The sequence below is a fragment of the Amblyomma mixtum genome, chromosome 1 (assembly GCF_055824585.1).
Source record: "Amblyomma mixtum isolate Tamu chromosome 1, ASM5582458v1, whole genome shotgun sequence".
NCBI lineage: Eukaryota > Metazoa > Arthropoda > Arachnida > Ixodida > Ixodidae > Amblyomma > Amblyomma mixtum.
Window position 1 is genome coordinate 295,949,234 of NC_143012.1, and position 17,316 is coordinate 295,966,549.

At 44.1% G+C, this 17,316-nt stretch overlaps 1 protein-coding gene across 2 annotated transcripts in view; it reads left to right on the top strand.

Annotated features, from left to right (window-relative positions):
* The window catches only part of Pgm2a (phosphoglucomutase 2), a 34,710-nt gene extending 19,445 nt beyond the window's left edge, over positions 1-15,265 (top strand). For both annotated transcript variants that reach the window (XM_089566517.1, XM_089566516.1), the window contains exons 9-16: positions 3,676-3,770; positions 3,909-3,991; positions 5,726-5,819; positions 6,961-7,090; positions 11,284-11,386; positions 11,472-11,558; positions 12,204-12,343; positions 14,837-15,265. In XM_089566517.1, coding sequence (XP_089422643.1) covers positions 3,676-3,770; positions 3,909-3,991; positions 5,726-5,819; positions 6,961-7,090; positions 11,284-11,386; positions 11,472-11,558; positions 12,204-12,343; positions 14,837-14,939 — 835 coding nt within the window. In that variant the 3' untranslated portion in view covers positions 14,940-15,265. The remainder of the gene's footprint in view (positions 1-3,675; positions 3,771-3,908; positions 3,992-5,725; positions 5,820-6,960; positions 7,091-11,283; positions 11,387-11,471; positions 11,559-12,203; positions 12,344-14,836) is intronic.
* Positions 15,266-17,316: the final 2,051 nt, after the last annotated feature.

Consider the following 17,316-nt stretch of genomic DNA (forward strand, 5'->3'; position numbering starts at 1 on the left):
CCTGTCCGGTCCTCAGCCGCCTCAGCGGAGAACATTTCCGCAGTCAGTCAGCAGGCGCAGGGCCTTTTTTTTTCCCCCGTTTTTGTGCACCACCGGCGCGAGCTTTCCCGCTCCTCCCGTACCGCCAGCGTGTGCTTGGTCAAGGACATTGGAGCTCAGCGAAGAGTGCGCAGCATGGAGATGCGCGGCGACGTTTCCAAGCCTCCTGGGGAAAGGAAGAGAGAGAAAACGGTCGCTCGTGGGTCTGGGGAGAAAAGAGAGCTCAGAAAACAAAAAAAAAAGTGAAGCCCAGAGCATTGATCTTTTTCCCTCCTCTTTCTTTTCCCTCTGTCGCTCCTTCGCAGCCGCGTTGACTGCCGCTCGCATAGGCTTCGCTCGGACCACTCCATCTGCGCCTCGCGTGTTTTTCTCGTGTGTGCCTGTGTTTCAACGCGCGGCGTGAAGCAGGCCACAGTAGCCAACTGTTTTGGCAAGGCAGGCCTTGAAGTGGCCGGAGATGAATGTCTGGAAGATTTAGATGACAAGCAATGCAGAAAGTTGGGCGAGTTGGTAATACATGTTGAACTTAGCAAAGCGCAATAAAAAGACAGGGACAAGAAGAAGAAGAAGCACGCAGGACAGACGCTTGACATCAACTAGTTCTTTACTCAGGAAAAAACACATATATACAGATACATAGAGGGCAGAAACAAATTATAAACCAAGCAATGAATCGGCTTTATCACAAGTGTGTTTAGCGTGAACAGGTATCAAGGTAAGCAATTTCCATGCGTGATAAGGTCAGGGAAGGAGTGCTGATACAATTTTCAGCTTTCTTTACAATGCGATAAGCCTCTATAATTTCTCTGTCAAGCCTGTTTTTTCCTTTACCGCACGTGCGTGTGGCGTTGAACTGCGGCTCATTTGCTTTACATTTTTTGCATGACTTGCAGTGTTCTGCTAGGTGCCCATCCGTTGCTACAGCTTGCACAGCACGACGGTGTTCCCTCAACCTATCGTTCAGGCAGGTCCTGAACGATAGGTTGAGGGAACACCGTCGTGCTGTGCAAGCTGTAGCAACGGATGGGCACCTAGCAGAACACTGCAAGTCATGCAAAAAATGTAAAGCAAATGAGCCGCAGTTCAACGCCACACGCACGTGCGGTAAAGGAAAAAACAGGCTTGACAGAGAAATTATAGAGGCTTATCGCATTGTAAAGAAAGCTGAAAAATGTATCAGCACTCCTTCCCTGACCTTATCACGCATGGAAATTGCTTACCTTGATACCTGTTCACGCTAAACACACTTGTGATAAAGCCGATTCATTGCTTGGTTTATAATTTGTTTCCGCCCTCTATGTATCTGTATATATGTGTTTTTTCCCGAGTAAAGAACTAGTTGATGTCAAGCGTCTGTCCTGCGTGCTTCTTCTTCTTCTTGTCCCTGTCTTTTTATTGCGCTTTGCTAAGTTCAACATGGAGTTAGATGACGATGAGTGCTTGGACAACGCGTTTCGCGACTTGCCCAATTTCCCCGGCGCCGTTCCGTCTGAAGTGACTGTTGAGGACTTTAATAACGCTGACAGCGAAGTAATAGCTGGCGTTCATGATGCCGATTCCATCGATGACGAGGGCAACTGCGTTGTCGAAGAAACGCGTCCGTGCGCAGCCACTGAACTGGCGTCAGCGTTCAGCCTGATTCGGCGCTGTTGCGTCGAAATGGAAGGCACTGGGCTCTCGGACCTGGACAGTCTCGAGAAGATCGAGACCAGTGTTTTGAACTTCGTTTCCCAGAGGAAAAAGCAGCCCAAAATTAGTGATTTTTTTCCACGAAATAAAGCGCTTTCACATTGCGTGCCCATACTATGTGATTCGCGGCTGTTCCAAACGGTAAGCCACAATTTGTTATGATCGGGAGTGCAGTTTTAGCTTATATCTGTATATCGAATTTTTGCTATATCGAACTATTTTCCGATCCCCTTCGAATTCGATATATCCGGGTTCGACTGTATCAGTTTGTGAAATTTCGTGGCCAGAGTGCATTGTGTACATTGCGCTGAATGTCGGATGTTCCAAAAACTCTTCTGCGCCACTACGGATGATACGAACGTGCGAGCCGCAGCCTCGAGCACGAGGCGCTGTCTGCACATTATCGACACTACGATTGCATTGAGTGCTGGTGCACGGCCCATACAGTTTTGCATGATTTTAAGGTTATTGCGTTCGTTCAGAGCAAATTGAACTAATAAATTTTTCCTTGTGGTGCGGTTCCTTGACCCGCAGTAAAAATGACCGTGATCACTGGAGGATTCTGTCTGCTAGGTAAACTCATATACAGTAATTCTTTCAGCTTTTTTGATAAAATAAATGCCATAAGAGCGATTTAATTTGAGTACTTTAAGCGTGAAGTAATCTTCTTCAAGCACGGTGATTAGATCAGTGATTTCATGATCATCAGTTGTGCTGTATGGACCATGAGCAGTTAGTGGGATGGGCCGTCATGAAGAAATCCTGTCATCTGTAAACAGTTCTGCATGCATTCATTTCTCATATTTCTGTTCATGTCAATTTTGGATGACATGAACATTTTTCATGACCCTGTGAGATTCATGTCATCAAGATTCTACTATATACAGTCGATCCCGGATATATCGAACTCGAAGGGGATCGCGAAAAAGTTCGATATATCAATAATTCGAAATATAAAATATGCCTATTAGACGCTTATTTTAAAACTGCGCAAATCTCGGACAATTTCCCGGGATCGTAGCAAGTGGGAACTTACCGATTTACTCCTCTCAAGTCCACAAAAACGAAAGCACAACTCCACGATCAGCGCGCTTTATTTCGCAAGAAAAAAGTCAGTGAGCTTTGCTTGCCTCTTCCTCTGCACCATGCAGTTCATTAAGCTGTCCTCAAGCTTGTTGATAGTATCCAAATGAGAAAGTCCAGTGCCCTCCATTGCGCCACAACAGCGACGAATGACGCTGAATACGGATGCAAGTTCAGCCGCAGTGCATGGCGGCTGGGCCTCTTCGCACAATCTTCGTCACTGCTCGGGTCCGCTTCCTCGGTATCGATGATGTCAGCCACGATGTGAGCATCAGAAATTAGGTGTCTGCGGGCCTGCGGCCAGCAGGGTTTCCCTCTTCCCAGCTCCTTATGGCCATTCCCATTTCCTTTCACACCCCCCACAAAGTTCCCATCAGTGACTAAGAGCGCAGCTGTCCAAGGCCAGCGCCGCGTGAACTCTTATTAGGAGAAGCCCATTTGCAGGAGCGCGCGCTAGTGGAAGAAGCCCACTTCCAGGGTGGCGCATACTGGGAGAAGCGCACTTGCGGGGGCTCGGCATGGCACGGAGTTCGATATATCAAATATAGGGTGCGCAGAAGTTCGATAAACGTAAACAAATTTCCTATACTTTTGCATGAGATTCCCAAGGGGATTCTACATCTGTTCGATATAGGCAATAATTCGATATATCCGGGCTCTATATATCCGGGATTGACTGTATATGCATTTAGTGAGCAAATCAAGCATTGCTTCTGTTAGGCTCAAAGTAGGTGCCTATTTTCTTGTTTCTGTGTGAATTTTTTGCTAAGTGTTTGGCATTTCTTTACACTATTTCTTTACACAGTGCCTAATTAATGTCAGTTTCTAGCATTCTGAAGCCACACACTGTTTTTGTAATTTCAGTGGTGAGTGGAGAGTGTTCACAGGCAATGAGATTGGAGGCCTGCTTGGCTGGTGGCTTTGGCGTTGCTACCGAGCGAAAAACCCCAGTACTCCAGGTAAGCAACCGTTCACTGTTGTTGTTGTCTTGTTTGTTTCTGCTGATGCACTTACTTTGGGAAAGGGGCGTAATGCGTAGTTTCCCTCATCTGTTCATCTTCTATGCTGGGCTGACTTTTTTTTACATTGCTTTGCAGCGGAAAATGTTTACATGATCTCCAGCACCGTGTCTTCAAAGATTCTCTCCACCATAGCTGCAAAGGAAGGCTTCAAGTTTGTTGTAAGTAAAACAAAGCATTTTCATCTTGCTTCAGCATTAGCCTTACCTGCATGTAATTGCTGAGCACACTGTTGAAGAATCTGATGCTTGAACGAACTCTTGAGGCTGTCTAAGCTTTGAAGTAGGTGATGCCAGAGGTAGCTCAAGTTGACAAGAATCTTTGTTACCAAATGTTGAGTGTTTCAACTATTTGCAAATTGGTTTAAATGGAATTTCTCCCTATCCTTCAATGGGACTGTGCTGTTCCTATCTGTCTTCAGCAGCTGGGATTACTTGTGGCTGTCCATTTCACTCTCACATCTAGTATAAGAAAGCTGAGAAGTTGCATGGCTGCTCTCAACATCACCTGAAAGTAGTAATACTTTTGATAAGATAAGGGACACCAAAGGTAGCATGTAGTTACATGCTAATAGACAGTAGCGACATTACTTAGCCCACAACATGGACATAAGACAGTTTTTTGTACACACGTATACATAGAGCTTTGGGGGGGGGGGGGGCTGATAGGCTGATAGAACATATCGTGGTAATTGCTTTATGAGTACAGGAGGCCTAGAACACTAGAAAGCATAGAACTCTAAAAAAACAATAAAACAACTGGTATAGATTCAGTAATTTCTTCTCTTGCACAAGTGAGAGCATTATGACTAGGTTTTGTTGAGCACGTGGTGCTTCTATGCCCTAGAGTTTGTTCAGTGGGTTTCAAGCATAGTACTATAGCTGTGGCCCTAGGATGCCAACACCGACATGGCAGTACATCTATGTTAAGTGATGGTATCTATTTATTTTCTGCCCTCTACCCATCTGCAGTGCTCTCCAGGGTTGGAACTTGCCGCCACTGATGTCAACACGAGTATAGAATAAATAAGGTTTATTAAAACACGCTTGTCCCATAAGTGGGCAAGGCAAATGTTAGGCACCGGGCCCAGTACTAAAAACACAGTTGCCTTAGTAATAAAATACCTTAAGGCAGAAATGGTCAAGTATCCTTGTTTGTACAGGCCACAAATTGTGCTTGCAAGCTGTTACGAGGAGAGAATGTTTTGACAAGCTGGGCAAAAGTGGAGTGTGAACTTCACAGCTGACCAAGTCTGTAACACAGTGCCTGGACCAAATGCTAGTCCTTGCACTAGAAACCCACACTATGGTTGTTGTGGTTAACAAGCACACATGTGTAATTGTCAGTTCTGCTGGTCATTGTCAGCTTCCATTTTGGCAGCTGGTTCTTTGTTTGTTGGGTCATTTATTCTGACCCTAATAGAGTTCAGTATTGTCACATAGCGGTGACGGCAATCCGGCAGTCAAGAAGACAGTGAAAGGGCTTTGAAAAGAAACTTTAACAAGCGGATCTGTGCCGACAAAGAACTGAATGACTCAGTGGCGACAGTAGCAACGAGTGTGCTCGGCGATCATTGACTAAAATACCTGCTGCTCTCAGCCATGCTCAGTTTTAAAGCTGGCTATGAACTTTCGAGATGAGCAAAGTAGAATCTGCTCCACCTGGCTGCGATCATTCGAGATAAATCTGGTCGCACCTTGCGTCACAGACAAAGTGATAAAGAACAGATAAACATTTCAAAGCTCCGTGGCAATGTTGTGGTTTCTACTACTTGCGTTTTGTGGTGTAATGGTTGATACTACATTAGAATAAATGGCATGTGTAGCCAGAAGTCTGACAGCACATGTGATGTAATTAGTCTTCTCCCTTCTTTACTCTTTTTTTTTCTTAACTAGGAAACTCTCACTGGATTCAAATGGATGGGCAACAAGACTTGCCAACTCTTGAAGGAGGGCAAAACTGTTTTGCTTGCTTTCGAAGAGGCCATTGGTAAGTGTAGTTTATAGTACACAGTTTTGCACACAGTCAAATTGTTAGAGTCTTCTTGTTTCAGCGGTTGAGGTCATCAACGAGCAGGAAGAAAAAGAAAAAAATGCTGCATTTGTATCTTGGTTTTGAATATAATGGGGGTTGCATTAAGGGGATGATTTGAAGAAACTTAAGTCACATTATATGTTTGCAAATTTGAGTATGTGATCCCACACAGTAATGATGGTATATATGGTTATGTTCTAGGGCAGAGGTTCTCACTTTTCTGCCCCAAGGAACCCTAACAGCCTTCAATATGTGCCAAAGGAAACCCCTCTCCCCCCCTCCCTCCCCGTCGCATTCTGTTGGTGTTGCTAGTGAATGGAAGCTTTGTACTTTTTTTTTTCCTCTGTATTGTTCACTTTTGCAAATTTTGTTTGTTTTCTTGTCTTCAGCAGTTAGTCCAGCGATGCCCAGCTCTCACTCATGCTTCAACCTCTTGCCCAAGACAAGGATGCAGAAAACTGTCGCAACAGAAACAGTTAGCTACCAGACAGCATTTTCAGAGCCATGCCATCTCCAACAAATTAATGCACTGGCGTAGTAAAAATTTTCACTGGTCCGAATGACTTTACAGAGGGGTCCTGTTCATCCTCAAGTGCATTTAGGTGCGCTTCAACTGGTGGCATGAATTATTTGTCACATAGAACCTTATTTTGAAGTTAGGCTTGTGTGTTCCTGTTTTTAGCTGTAGAAAAGAGCAACCTTCTTCTCTGACTGGCCTAGGAAACAAAGTTTGTATAATTGTGAATTCTGGAAGGATATCTGCGTCGCTGAGAAATGGTTTGTGTGTGCATGGACGTTCGAAAGTGGGGTTGGGGGGGGGGGGGGGGGGGGGCAAGGGGGGGTGGTCGCCCCCCTCCATGGAATTACGGATATTATTTATGCACTAGTTCCTTTTTGGTGCTAACCTATCGCCGCCCCAATCCCCGGACATCGGGTGCCCCCCACTGGAAAAAGTTCTGCGGACGCCCTTGTGTGTGTGTGCTGTATAGATCATGTTAGCAGTGTCATTACTTTGCAGTTATTTTGATAAATTTTTACTCTCCGATATTCCTTTGCATGGGGAGAGCACATTGCTGACTGTTAGGACGGTGCGCAGGTTACATGTGTGGTACATACGTGATCGACAAGGACGGTGTGAGTGCTGCTATGCATGCAGCTCAGATGGCTGCTTACCTGGAGACGAAGAATCTTACCTTGACAGACCAGCTGGGCGTCTTGTATGACACGTGAGTGTTGAAAGATACCTTCACTTCTTGAAGGCGCTGATGTAGAGGACCATACTAAGCTGTAAGAATTATGACACCTGCCAGTCTAGAGGCCACACACATTGTGGGTTGCAGCCCGTTGTGAACTCCGATTTTTTACTGTTAAGTCTGCCTATAAGTTGTTCCTTTGTGTTGAGCAGTCCTCTTTGTGATGCTGGTACGATACAGTTACATTTACTGCAGGTATTGTCAACGTTCATGAACATTTTTAGAAACCAGAAATGCTATAATTTTTTTTTAGTGGATAGCATGTGAAGGGAAACATAGTCATGGGCTTTTGTCCTGCTGTGGACATGACCTTGTTGATTATATACTAACATCAAAATTGGTCAGTAATTATTTGCTACTGGTAGGCAAAATTTATGACTTTCCTTGGTTCAGGCTTGCAGCCTATTTTACCTGCCATGTGATGCAATTATGTACAAGTAACAAGCAAAGCTTGTTTCATTGTTATGTAAGGCTCAATATTCAAAGAAATCAATGTCTACATCACTGTACAAACGGAGTAGTCATTGTAGGCATTAGTTTCACTACAATATCATTTTCATCACCCTCCATGCTGGTGCAGCATACATATTGCCATTGCTGCCTTTGGGAGAGGATGCACAGTGGTCACAGTTTTGTAGTGCACAGTTAACTGCGATAGCACTGACCTCCCCTCAGCACGAAGAGTAGATAACGCTTGTGCCACATCATAAGACACTGGCACAAAGCACAAAGAAATCGTTACTTACAGACTGGAAAATATGGCAGTTACTTTCTTGGGAATTGCGGTTTTCAAACAAAGTAGGTGTTGCTTGAGCCTTGGTCCAAAGAAGAAGTTGCATGAGTATTGTCACTTCTAAAGAAGAGAATGTAGAAGCACGGCCGCTCAATGGAGAGCGCACTGGGTGCGGCCCGTCGCGTCGCCCGAAAGAGCCGTATCGCGCCTAGTTCTCATCGCCACCGCTGCGGCGCCACCGCTCCGGGACGAGTCCGGGCGGAGATCTGCGCGCAGCGGCCGAGGCAGTGCTTTCGTTTAGGCGTCCGCGCGGTAGGCGCTTTATAATTTTAGCATTTACAAGCTGCGTTTCACAGATTATGGTGGTGCCACGTGCAAGTTTGCTATTGATAGCGTGATAGCGGCATGTCACCATCACTGCGCTTTTCCAAATCGCCCGTGCGTTTACAGCGAGAATCGAGGCAGAAGTGCGCTTCGCCGAGTGGTCACCCATTCGGTGACAGGCGTTTCAACCACTGTAATAACTTATTACATATTACAATCTTGAACTCGGGACAAGGTTTCGGGCCACTTATTCAACATGCACTTTTTGTAAACTTACGTTTGAGGTCGTAACGTTCAGCATTATAGTTCAGCCTGTTGTTCCGTTTTCGCTGGAAATAGTTTCAAGTGGGTACCACCCCGTACGAGGGTCATCCCAAAATTAAAGACTGCAGTTTTTTTTATAAATCGAAAGACATTTTTATTTTAAGCAAATTACAAATCACTTAAAAGGGACACACACACACCCCGACGCGGTGGCTCAGCAGTTACGGCGTTCGGCTGCTGACCCGAAAGACGCGCGTTTGATCCCGGCCGCGGCGGCTGAATTTCGATGAAGGCGAAATTCTAGAGGTCCGTGTGCTGTGCGTTGTCAGTGCATGTGCATGTGCATGTCATGTCAGTGCATGTGCATGTCAGTGCAAGAACCCCAGGTGGTCGAAATTTCCGGAGCCCTTCACTACGGCGTCCCCATAGCCTCAGTCGCTTTGGGACGTTAAACACCCATAAACCAAACCTTAAAAGGGACACCATTATTCTACTTTTCCACATAATCGCCGTTGGAGTCTATGCATTTTTACAGACGCTGTAGCAGTTTTTGTATGCCCATGTCATACCAGCTCGCCGCTATGCTGTTGAGGAAGCGTTTGACCGCATCTTTCACTTCGTCATCATCAGTGAAGCGCCTTCCATCGTGGTGTTCTTTTAGCTTTGGAAAGAAGTGGTAGTCAATTAGTGCCAAGTCCGGACTGTAGGGTGAGTGGCTGATAACGTCCTATACAAACTGTTCTAGGAGAGCGATGGTTTGACAGGCAACGTGGGGGCGAGCGTTGTTCCTCTTCTGCGATTTTGAATCGCCCCTCTGAGTTTTTTAAGGGTCTCACAATATCTGTCCGCCAGGAGCCAAGAAGTCTACCAACAATACCCATTTTCGATCCCAAAACACAGTTGCCATGACTTTGCCGGCAGACGGTGTTCGCTTGAATTTTCGCGGCTTGGGCGAAGATGAGTGCCGCCACTCACGTGAATCTTGTTTGGGCTCAGGCGTGAAGTGGAATGTCTAGGTTTCATCACCCGTAACAATAGAATGCAAATATCTCCGGTTCATCGCCAGAACGCAGAAGAAATTCGCAGGAGGAGTCAACGCATTGTTGTTGATGGTCGTCTGTGAGCATTCGCGCAACCTGTCTTGCGCACACCTTCCGATATTTCAACTTTGCTGTTAAACTCCTATGAATAGTGCTTCTAGAAACGCCAGGAACCAAAATGCAGAGTTCGTCGAGTGTGATCCTCCGATCTTGCTGCATCATTTCTTCGACCTTCGCGACTGTTTCATCAAAAATTGACGGCCTCCCGCTTCTTTCTTCGTCGTAAATTTAAGTGCGACCAGCTGCGAACTTCCTACACCACTTGGGGAAGTTTTTAACATCCATGCAAGACTCTCCGTACACTTCCGTCAACTGGCGATAATTTTCGATTGGTTGAACGCCATTTGCGTGAACTTCGCTCCTGGCGGTAGTGACAAACGGGAGCTCCATTTCAAATGGTTGCCGGGCCAAGACTGGCAGTCCCTTTCGCGCTGAGTCATGGGTTGTTTGGAAGACGGGGAACAATGAACACAGCAGTATAGCGAGCAGCCACGCATATAGTTTCCCGGCGGCCGCAGCCCTTTGGAGACCTCACTATTGGGATTACCCTCGTAAATATACTGCTGACACAAACAGTTGCAAAAGAAACAACAAAAGACAGCCAGTTCAACCAGACGCCAGCAGGCTCAGCCAATGTTTTTCGTTTTATTTTGAAGCCACTTGATGCACCGAAGGAATTCAAGCCTATTTTACAAGCGAAGAACTTTCCTCAAAAGCGGTTTATGAGCAAGTATGATTTTTTCCACCGTATGATTGATGTTTTCTACCAAATCGGTCAGCAGTGGTCGCATTAGTTTGGTTAGAAAGGTTTTGCAGAGGTCCTCGGTGTGACTGCGGTCTTCTCTCTTGCAAATCAACTCCGGACATTGCTTCTGCGGGAACTCATGGTAACCGATCTTCGGATCTTTTTTTGCGTTTGTGGCGCACAGCGGCACGCAGCAGTTGCGTGGCATGGTGTCGCATGCGCTTAGGACGCTGTTGACACAGGCACCGATGACAAGCACGCAGAACTAGCAGAACCACGCGGTCATGCAGAGTAGTTACAGCGAAACCACGCGCCAGCACAGCCAGCGCACTCCTTCCACGTCGGCGGCTTGTCACGGAGTGGTGGCGCCCCCGCGGAGAATAGCGGCGGAAAGTTCAACTTCTCCCAATACGCGCTTCCCCAGCCATTGAGGCGCGACGCGGCGGGCCGCACCAAGTGCGCGTCCATTGAGCGGCCGTGGTAGAAGCATGTTTTGTGTTTGGTTTGGGTTTTTTTTTCTTGGAGCTGAGGCATTTCTGTTTTAGTGTGCTGGCACTAGTGCCCCCACTTGCTAATTTTGTCATTGTTTGTTTGTCCGGTCCCACCGTGCCTGCCATGGTGGGTGGTAGTTCAATTATTGATTGGTCATGAGAGGTTGCTCAGGGAGAGCAACCTGGGTCTTACAAGCACCATCAGTGGCAGCAGCTGCCATCGCATGGTAGTGGTGCAGCGCTTAAGCGCTGCACCACTGTGCTAGGATTGGTACGATCTATGAATGTAAAGTAAAGGGTGACCAGTTCTGCACACATATATGGGCATTAACCCATTAATGCTATCTTGTCATGCCCTTAAAGGCGAAGCTTACCTCTGATTTCGATGATCTTTGTCTGAAGCCAGCTAAACCTTGAAAACCGATCTTTGAACCAAATATGAAGTGCTAGCACACATAATTTGCATTTGGCCTGACCACTCTAAATCGTCGGCAATCTTTTTCTTTCAGTTATGGTTACCACGTCTCCAACAACTCTTACTACATCTGCCACCACCAGCCAACGATAAAGAAGATGTTTGAGCGACTCAGGAACTTCAGTGGAAAGAACACGGTAACAGTTGCTTCATTTATAAAGTTTCTTTTGCTGTTTGCTATGTGTATGTTTCATTTACTGAGGTCTATTTCACGTTCTACAGTACCCACGCAGCCTTGGTCCTTATACCATCAAAAACATAAGGGACCTCACTACTGGCTATGACGACACACAACCTGACAAGAAGGCTGTAAGTATCGCTTTGACAGCTGATGGGGAGTGTTGATCTTTTTCTGTTACGGGTAATTAGTGTGGTAGGGGTTCTGTGAGTTTGCAGCAGTTCTTGAAAAAAAAAGACAATTGCACACTGTTTAGGTACATTTGCATTTTCAGTTGTTAATGAAGGCAGTAATGGGCAGTGTTCAACAGAGCAAGGCTGCAGCTGGGGTTTGGGCATATTCTGACTGTGATTATAATGATTCACCTTGTGTGAAACTCGTAGAAGAAGAGACAAAGATATACCTAGCTCATTCCCCACATTGTAACAAATGCTTTCGACAAAGGCTGTACAAATGCAAGCATATTGTTATGGCTGTACAATTTAGTACTGAAGTCCACAACTTGAAAAGCAGTGTTGTGGAGGTTGATAGCACAAATAATTGCAGCATTGTGTAGGCAGTGGTAGTGGTAACTGAACATTGCATATAATGACCCCCTGTTTCATGCTCTGGGTGTTTTTTGGTGCAGATAAATAGTTATTTCTTTCCTTTCTTTTTATGCTAAGTAAGCAGTTCTGTTGTTACAGGAGTACTTCAGGGCATGTCTGATATGTATAAATAACTGTGTCTAAATTTTCAGGGAGAGTTTGAATTTTTGCACTGAATATTTATTTCAGATACTACCCACCAGCAGCTCCAGCCAAATGATCACATTCTACTTTGACAATGGTTGTGTCATCACCATTCGGACAAGTGGAACAGAGCCCAAGATCAAGTATTACAGTGAGCTGTGCTCAAAGCCTGGTGCTGACAGAAAGTAAGCCTGCTGTGGTGGCACCCAGCTCTATATTTCATCTCTTGATTTGGCCTACAGCTGCCTGGTGCCTTTACCGAGAACTATGGTGTAAGATTTGTGCTGCAGGTTGAGAGCAAACTGTAGGAGGTGCTCTGGCACAAGTGACTAGATCAAATGGTGTTACAGAAACAAGTCCATTATTGTCCATCTGTCAAGTCACAGTGATTGGAAGAAAAACATGGGTGAATTATCTGAATGGCACAGAAACCAGGTGCTCTGTTCACTTTTGGCATGTGTCAAGCATGTTCTTGCTTGGAGTGTGGTTCTCTGGACGCACAACAATGTGCCATATGGGGCTGTTTGCACTGCAGTTTGCACTCCAGTTTGGAGGCCCTAGCTAGGAGCTAGGAGGCTCTTATCTCTTCAGAGTGCTGTGATTACCTGTTGTGTACACTTGCCGTCAAAAGTAAATGGAAGGTGACTTTGTCAAAAAAATTTAATTTCTTTAAATCTAAAGCATAATGGTCCGTGCTTGTTGATGCGCAGTGAAATTCGCACAATCACAATTAGGCTGCGCATATGTATTCAAGGATGCATGAATTAGGGGGCCAATGATTAAATTTTTTCGTGAATATTGCTTTCCATTTACTTTTGACGGCACCTGTACAGTCAGGGACAAAAGTCTCCGGACCACGTGTTCCTCAAACGAAGCTTATAGCTCTACTATCAGACAGCCGCTGGAGACCGCACTTGTGGAGATGAAAGAGCAAAAGATTAACATTTACCTCCACAAGTGTGGTCTCCAGCCGCCGACTAATAGCAGAGCTCTCGGCTTCGTTAGAGGAACACGTGGTCCGGAGACTTTTGTCCCCGACTGTACATGCTTTCTTGCACCATGCTAAGGACTCGGACATCTTAAAATTTTTCATAGTGCATACAAGCATGTGAAAAGTAAGCACAGACTTAGATGTCTTCACTTGCTTCACAGACATGTCTTCACAGACTTAGATGTCTTCACCTTGCTAAACTTTGGAGGCATTTTGTGCTAAGGTGCGAGAGTATTAGTTCCAGAGTAGTGCATTGGCACAGCGGCATTTAATTTCTCCTTGGTGGGCAACAAAATGCACTCAGATCACAACAATGATCGGCTGTTTAGTTCTATGCGTACTAGTCTACTCATAGGTTAGTGAGTTAGCTGTAAGTATTGGGTAATTCAGGTCTGTTGCAGGGTAAAAGGGTAAAGCCCCTTTACATGAGGGCTTTACCCCTCATGTAAAGCCCTCACCCGAGGGCCCTTGAGGTATTTGTAATAAATAAATAAATGAATGAATGAATTAATAAATGAATGAATGAATTAATGAATGAATGAGTGAGTGAATGAGTGAGTGAGTGAGTGAGTGAGTGAGTGAGTGAGTGAGTGAGTGAGTGAGTGAGTGAGTGAGTGAGTGAGTGAGTGAGTGAATGAGTGAATGAGTGAATGAGTGAGTGAATGAGTGAGTGAATGAGTGAGTGAATGAGTGAATGAATGAATGAATGAATGAATGAATGAATGAATGAATGTACTTTCTGAGTTTACTCACGAATCTGCTGCTGTTAGTGCTTTCTTTTCTAAAGCTTCAACAACTCTTTACACTTCTCACTTATCATGTTTTGTTATAGTAAAGTAAGGACTCCACATATGGCTAAAAAAAACAGGAGAGAGGTGAGAAGAAACAACCAGTAAAATGGAGGACACAGCAATCAAAATCTCTAATTCTGTATGGAGGTAAAACTAACAAGAAAAAAAGTGAACAAAGGCTTACTTATATTTCATCCGGTTTAGCATGACAGATTTCTGATGCTGCTATAAGTAAGTTTGCACTTGCGATAGCATGAAAAACTGTAGATGACATTGGATAGGGAAAAAAAAAGGTAGTTTTGTCACTGATCAGTGTCGAAGAATATCTACAGTGGATAGGAAGTTTTCAGCTACTAATGAAAGTAGTACTTATTTTTTTCATATCCAGTGTTTTGTGCAGTTTTATATGCTGTTACAAGTGTAACCTTATGGCAGCATCAGAAATCTGTCATGCTAAACCAGATTAAATAAAAGTAATAACAGAACAGGATAAGCGAGAAGCACAAAGTGAGTCATTGAAGCTTTGGAGAAGAATGCAGTAATAGCTGCAGATTTGTAAGCGTGATCAAGAACTACATTTTCTTAGTTCCCCATGTAGAGGTATGTATCAAAGTAAAGACCTCCACACGAACTAAAAAGTAAATAAAACACATTGTTGTGAATCTTACTGCATTGATGCGATACCTTGGGGAAATTAAAGAGGATGGTTTGTCAACGTGACACTGAAGTACAACGTGCCTCCAAAATTTAGCATGGTCATTGTGTGTTTTTGGGTTTAATGGGAGACCATTGTAAAAAGTGCAAAAATGGCTCGAGGCATTATCTTAATTATACTCTTTCTTTTCAAAGAGTTTTGAACAAATTTCATGAATGTGAACTTTTCTTTGGTTTTTCAGGTCATGGAAAAAGCTGGAGGATGAACTAAACCAGATTATATTGCTGATGGTTCAAGAATTCTTCCAGCCCGAGCTGAATGGCCTTTGTCCAAAAGCTGATTGAATAGTCAGTGTAATTGTTGTTCCAGGCCTCCATTTATTTTTTAAAACTATTTTATGCAGGACCATAAAAAATTTTTCTATTTAGGCTTCTGCAGCTTTTCCGTTTTTTTTTTTAAATTTCAAGTGAAATGCGTTGCAGCAAATTAATGTGGCAGCTTACATATCGGTGTCGTTTTCCAGCTAGCAGAAGAAAAAAAAATCTCTAGAATACAGTATGAACTGCACATGGCTTTGCTGTTTGCCTCACACGGCGTAGATGTATTTGCTTAATATATGGCACCTTATTATGATTTTATATTTTGCAGAAATAAACATATTCCTTGTTTATTTGTGGTCTTCAGTAAATCAAAATTGGTGGAAAACATTTCTGTACCAAAATTAAGCACAGCTAGTTTTCCTGAAAAGTGCTATAGGCTTAAACAATGATAATTCATTTTAGTATTAGTGCGAAAGAAAATTGGGGCACCTCAAATCTGCCCGTTTTTCCCACTTGGACAGCTTTGTTTTTTCGAAAGGCATTCTCAATTCAATCTACGGATCTGCATTCCATGCCAAAGCTATTGAACGTATATAACATAGGGCATTATGTCACAAAACTGTACGTCATAACTGGATGGCTGCATGGGACTTTTTCTATGCCATTTCAGTGAGTTTAATTTTTTGCATTGCCATTTGTACACCAGTCAAAGAGACTGCTTCAAGATAGCAGTGGACACGGTTCTATGAAAACCTTCATCACCTCTAGTGCAGAGAATGACTGTAATAAGTTGCTAAGGCTACTTAATGCTTGCGGCATTTTATTTGTTCAATGGAATCATCATGCATTTGTTAACAGAATTTGAAATTCAGTCTCTTTGTTATTTTCAGCACATTTCGTACAAATTCTGATGCACCTTTTTTAAAAATCCTTTCTAGAAGAGAGTTTCAAAATAGCCCGTTTGCATTTCCCACTCTCTTGAAGCAATGAGAAACATAATTTGTGACATATTGTCTCTATAGAGTAGCAACAGAAAGCAAAACAAACTAAGAAAAGTGACACTGCGTTTTTTTTTTGTCGCAACAAAAAATGAATAAAGATGTGTACAAAACTATAGTAGGATACAACTTAAAAAAACAGCAGTTGCTAACACTGGGCCGCGGTCCGCGGCGTCCTGTATTACTGCGCTGGCCAATCGCAACTGTAAACGAAATCAGCTTTTTAATGTTTGACTATATCAAACAATCCACGTATCAAAATAATAGAGCTCATAATTCTTTTTCTCGTTATAAGCTTCTTGTTTAGGTAATAAGAAACGTTTAAGCAGCGGACTACTTTTTTGTCGTGGAGGAATTCTGTGCACAGAGGCTGAAAGTGGGCGGAGCTTCACTGCAGACTTAAGTTGTATACGACTATAGCCTGACACTTCTTAAGAAAAAGCATTGCGAAAAGTGGAAGAAAAGCGTATATGGATGCCACCGATGAGTAAAAACCTGAGTATGTCAACCAGTGATACCCAAGCATTATCCCTTGCCAAACTGCCAATTATCTTTCCTTTTACATGTAAAATGTCAACATTTTTCGGTATACTTGCATGGATAAGATGCCACATGCATAGATATAGCATAGAGTTAATGCATGAATTCTTGAATCATTATTGATAAGGATGGCCTGAGGCCTAAGCGGTGAACACAGTGGGAGGGTTAGGCAAAGATTATAATGCTCAACTCCGAAGTGAAATCCAGCAACCCAGTTGGCATTGAATAGGCGCTGGAGGTCTGGATGATATCCGCACGTCCAAATGCGGAAGCGGTCGTCTTCTGGACACCCAATGGATACCATATATGCCCACGCCGGATATTCTGACGTAATTCAGACACCAACATTCGCATATGCAAATGTTGTAGAGACGTCTGTGTGACGTTCCACACTGCATTGGGCGTTTGACTTACTTTCGCAGTCACCACAGCTCGGTTTTTCCGACCTCTGTCGTATAAACCATTTTTTTACCTGTGATTCCTTGGGCGTCCGTCGATGTCCGAAGACTGACGTGCCGACATTTTTTGGGTTATTTTGTGCCAGCTGCTAAAACATAACAGTAATACCTGCATGGCATTATCTGAACACCCAAAGATAAAACTTTAGCAAAAACGGTGATGCAAGCTTGCAGACCTGGAAACCGTGACAGCAGGGTACTCTTAATAATTAACAGCTCTAAGCTGACAAGAACTGTGCAAGGTGCAAAGAGGATGACGAAGCACTACAACACTGCACAACGAGAATGCACAGTTTGCACTCTAATCTTTGAGGTCATGGGCTCATCCTATGCCCAACTGTGAAGGGGGACCATTATGTGCTTGTGGTCAGTATTTAATAAGTAGCATTTCTGAATGAAATTTTG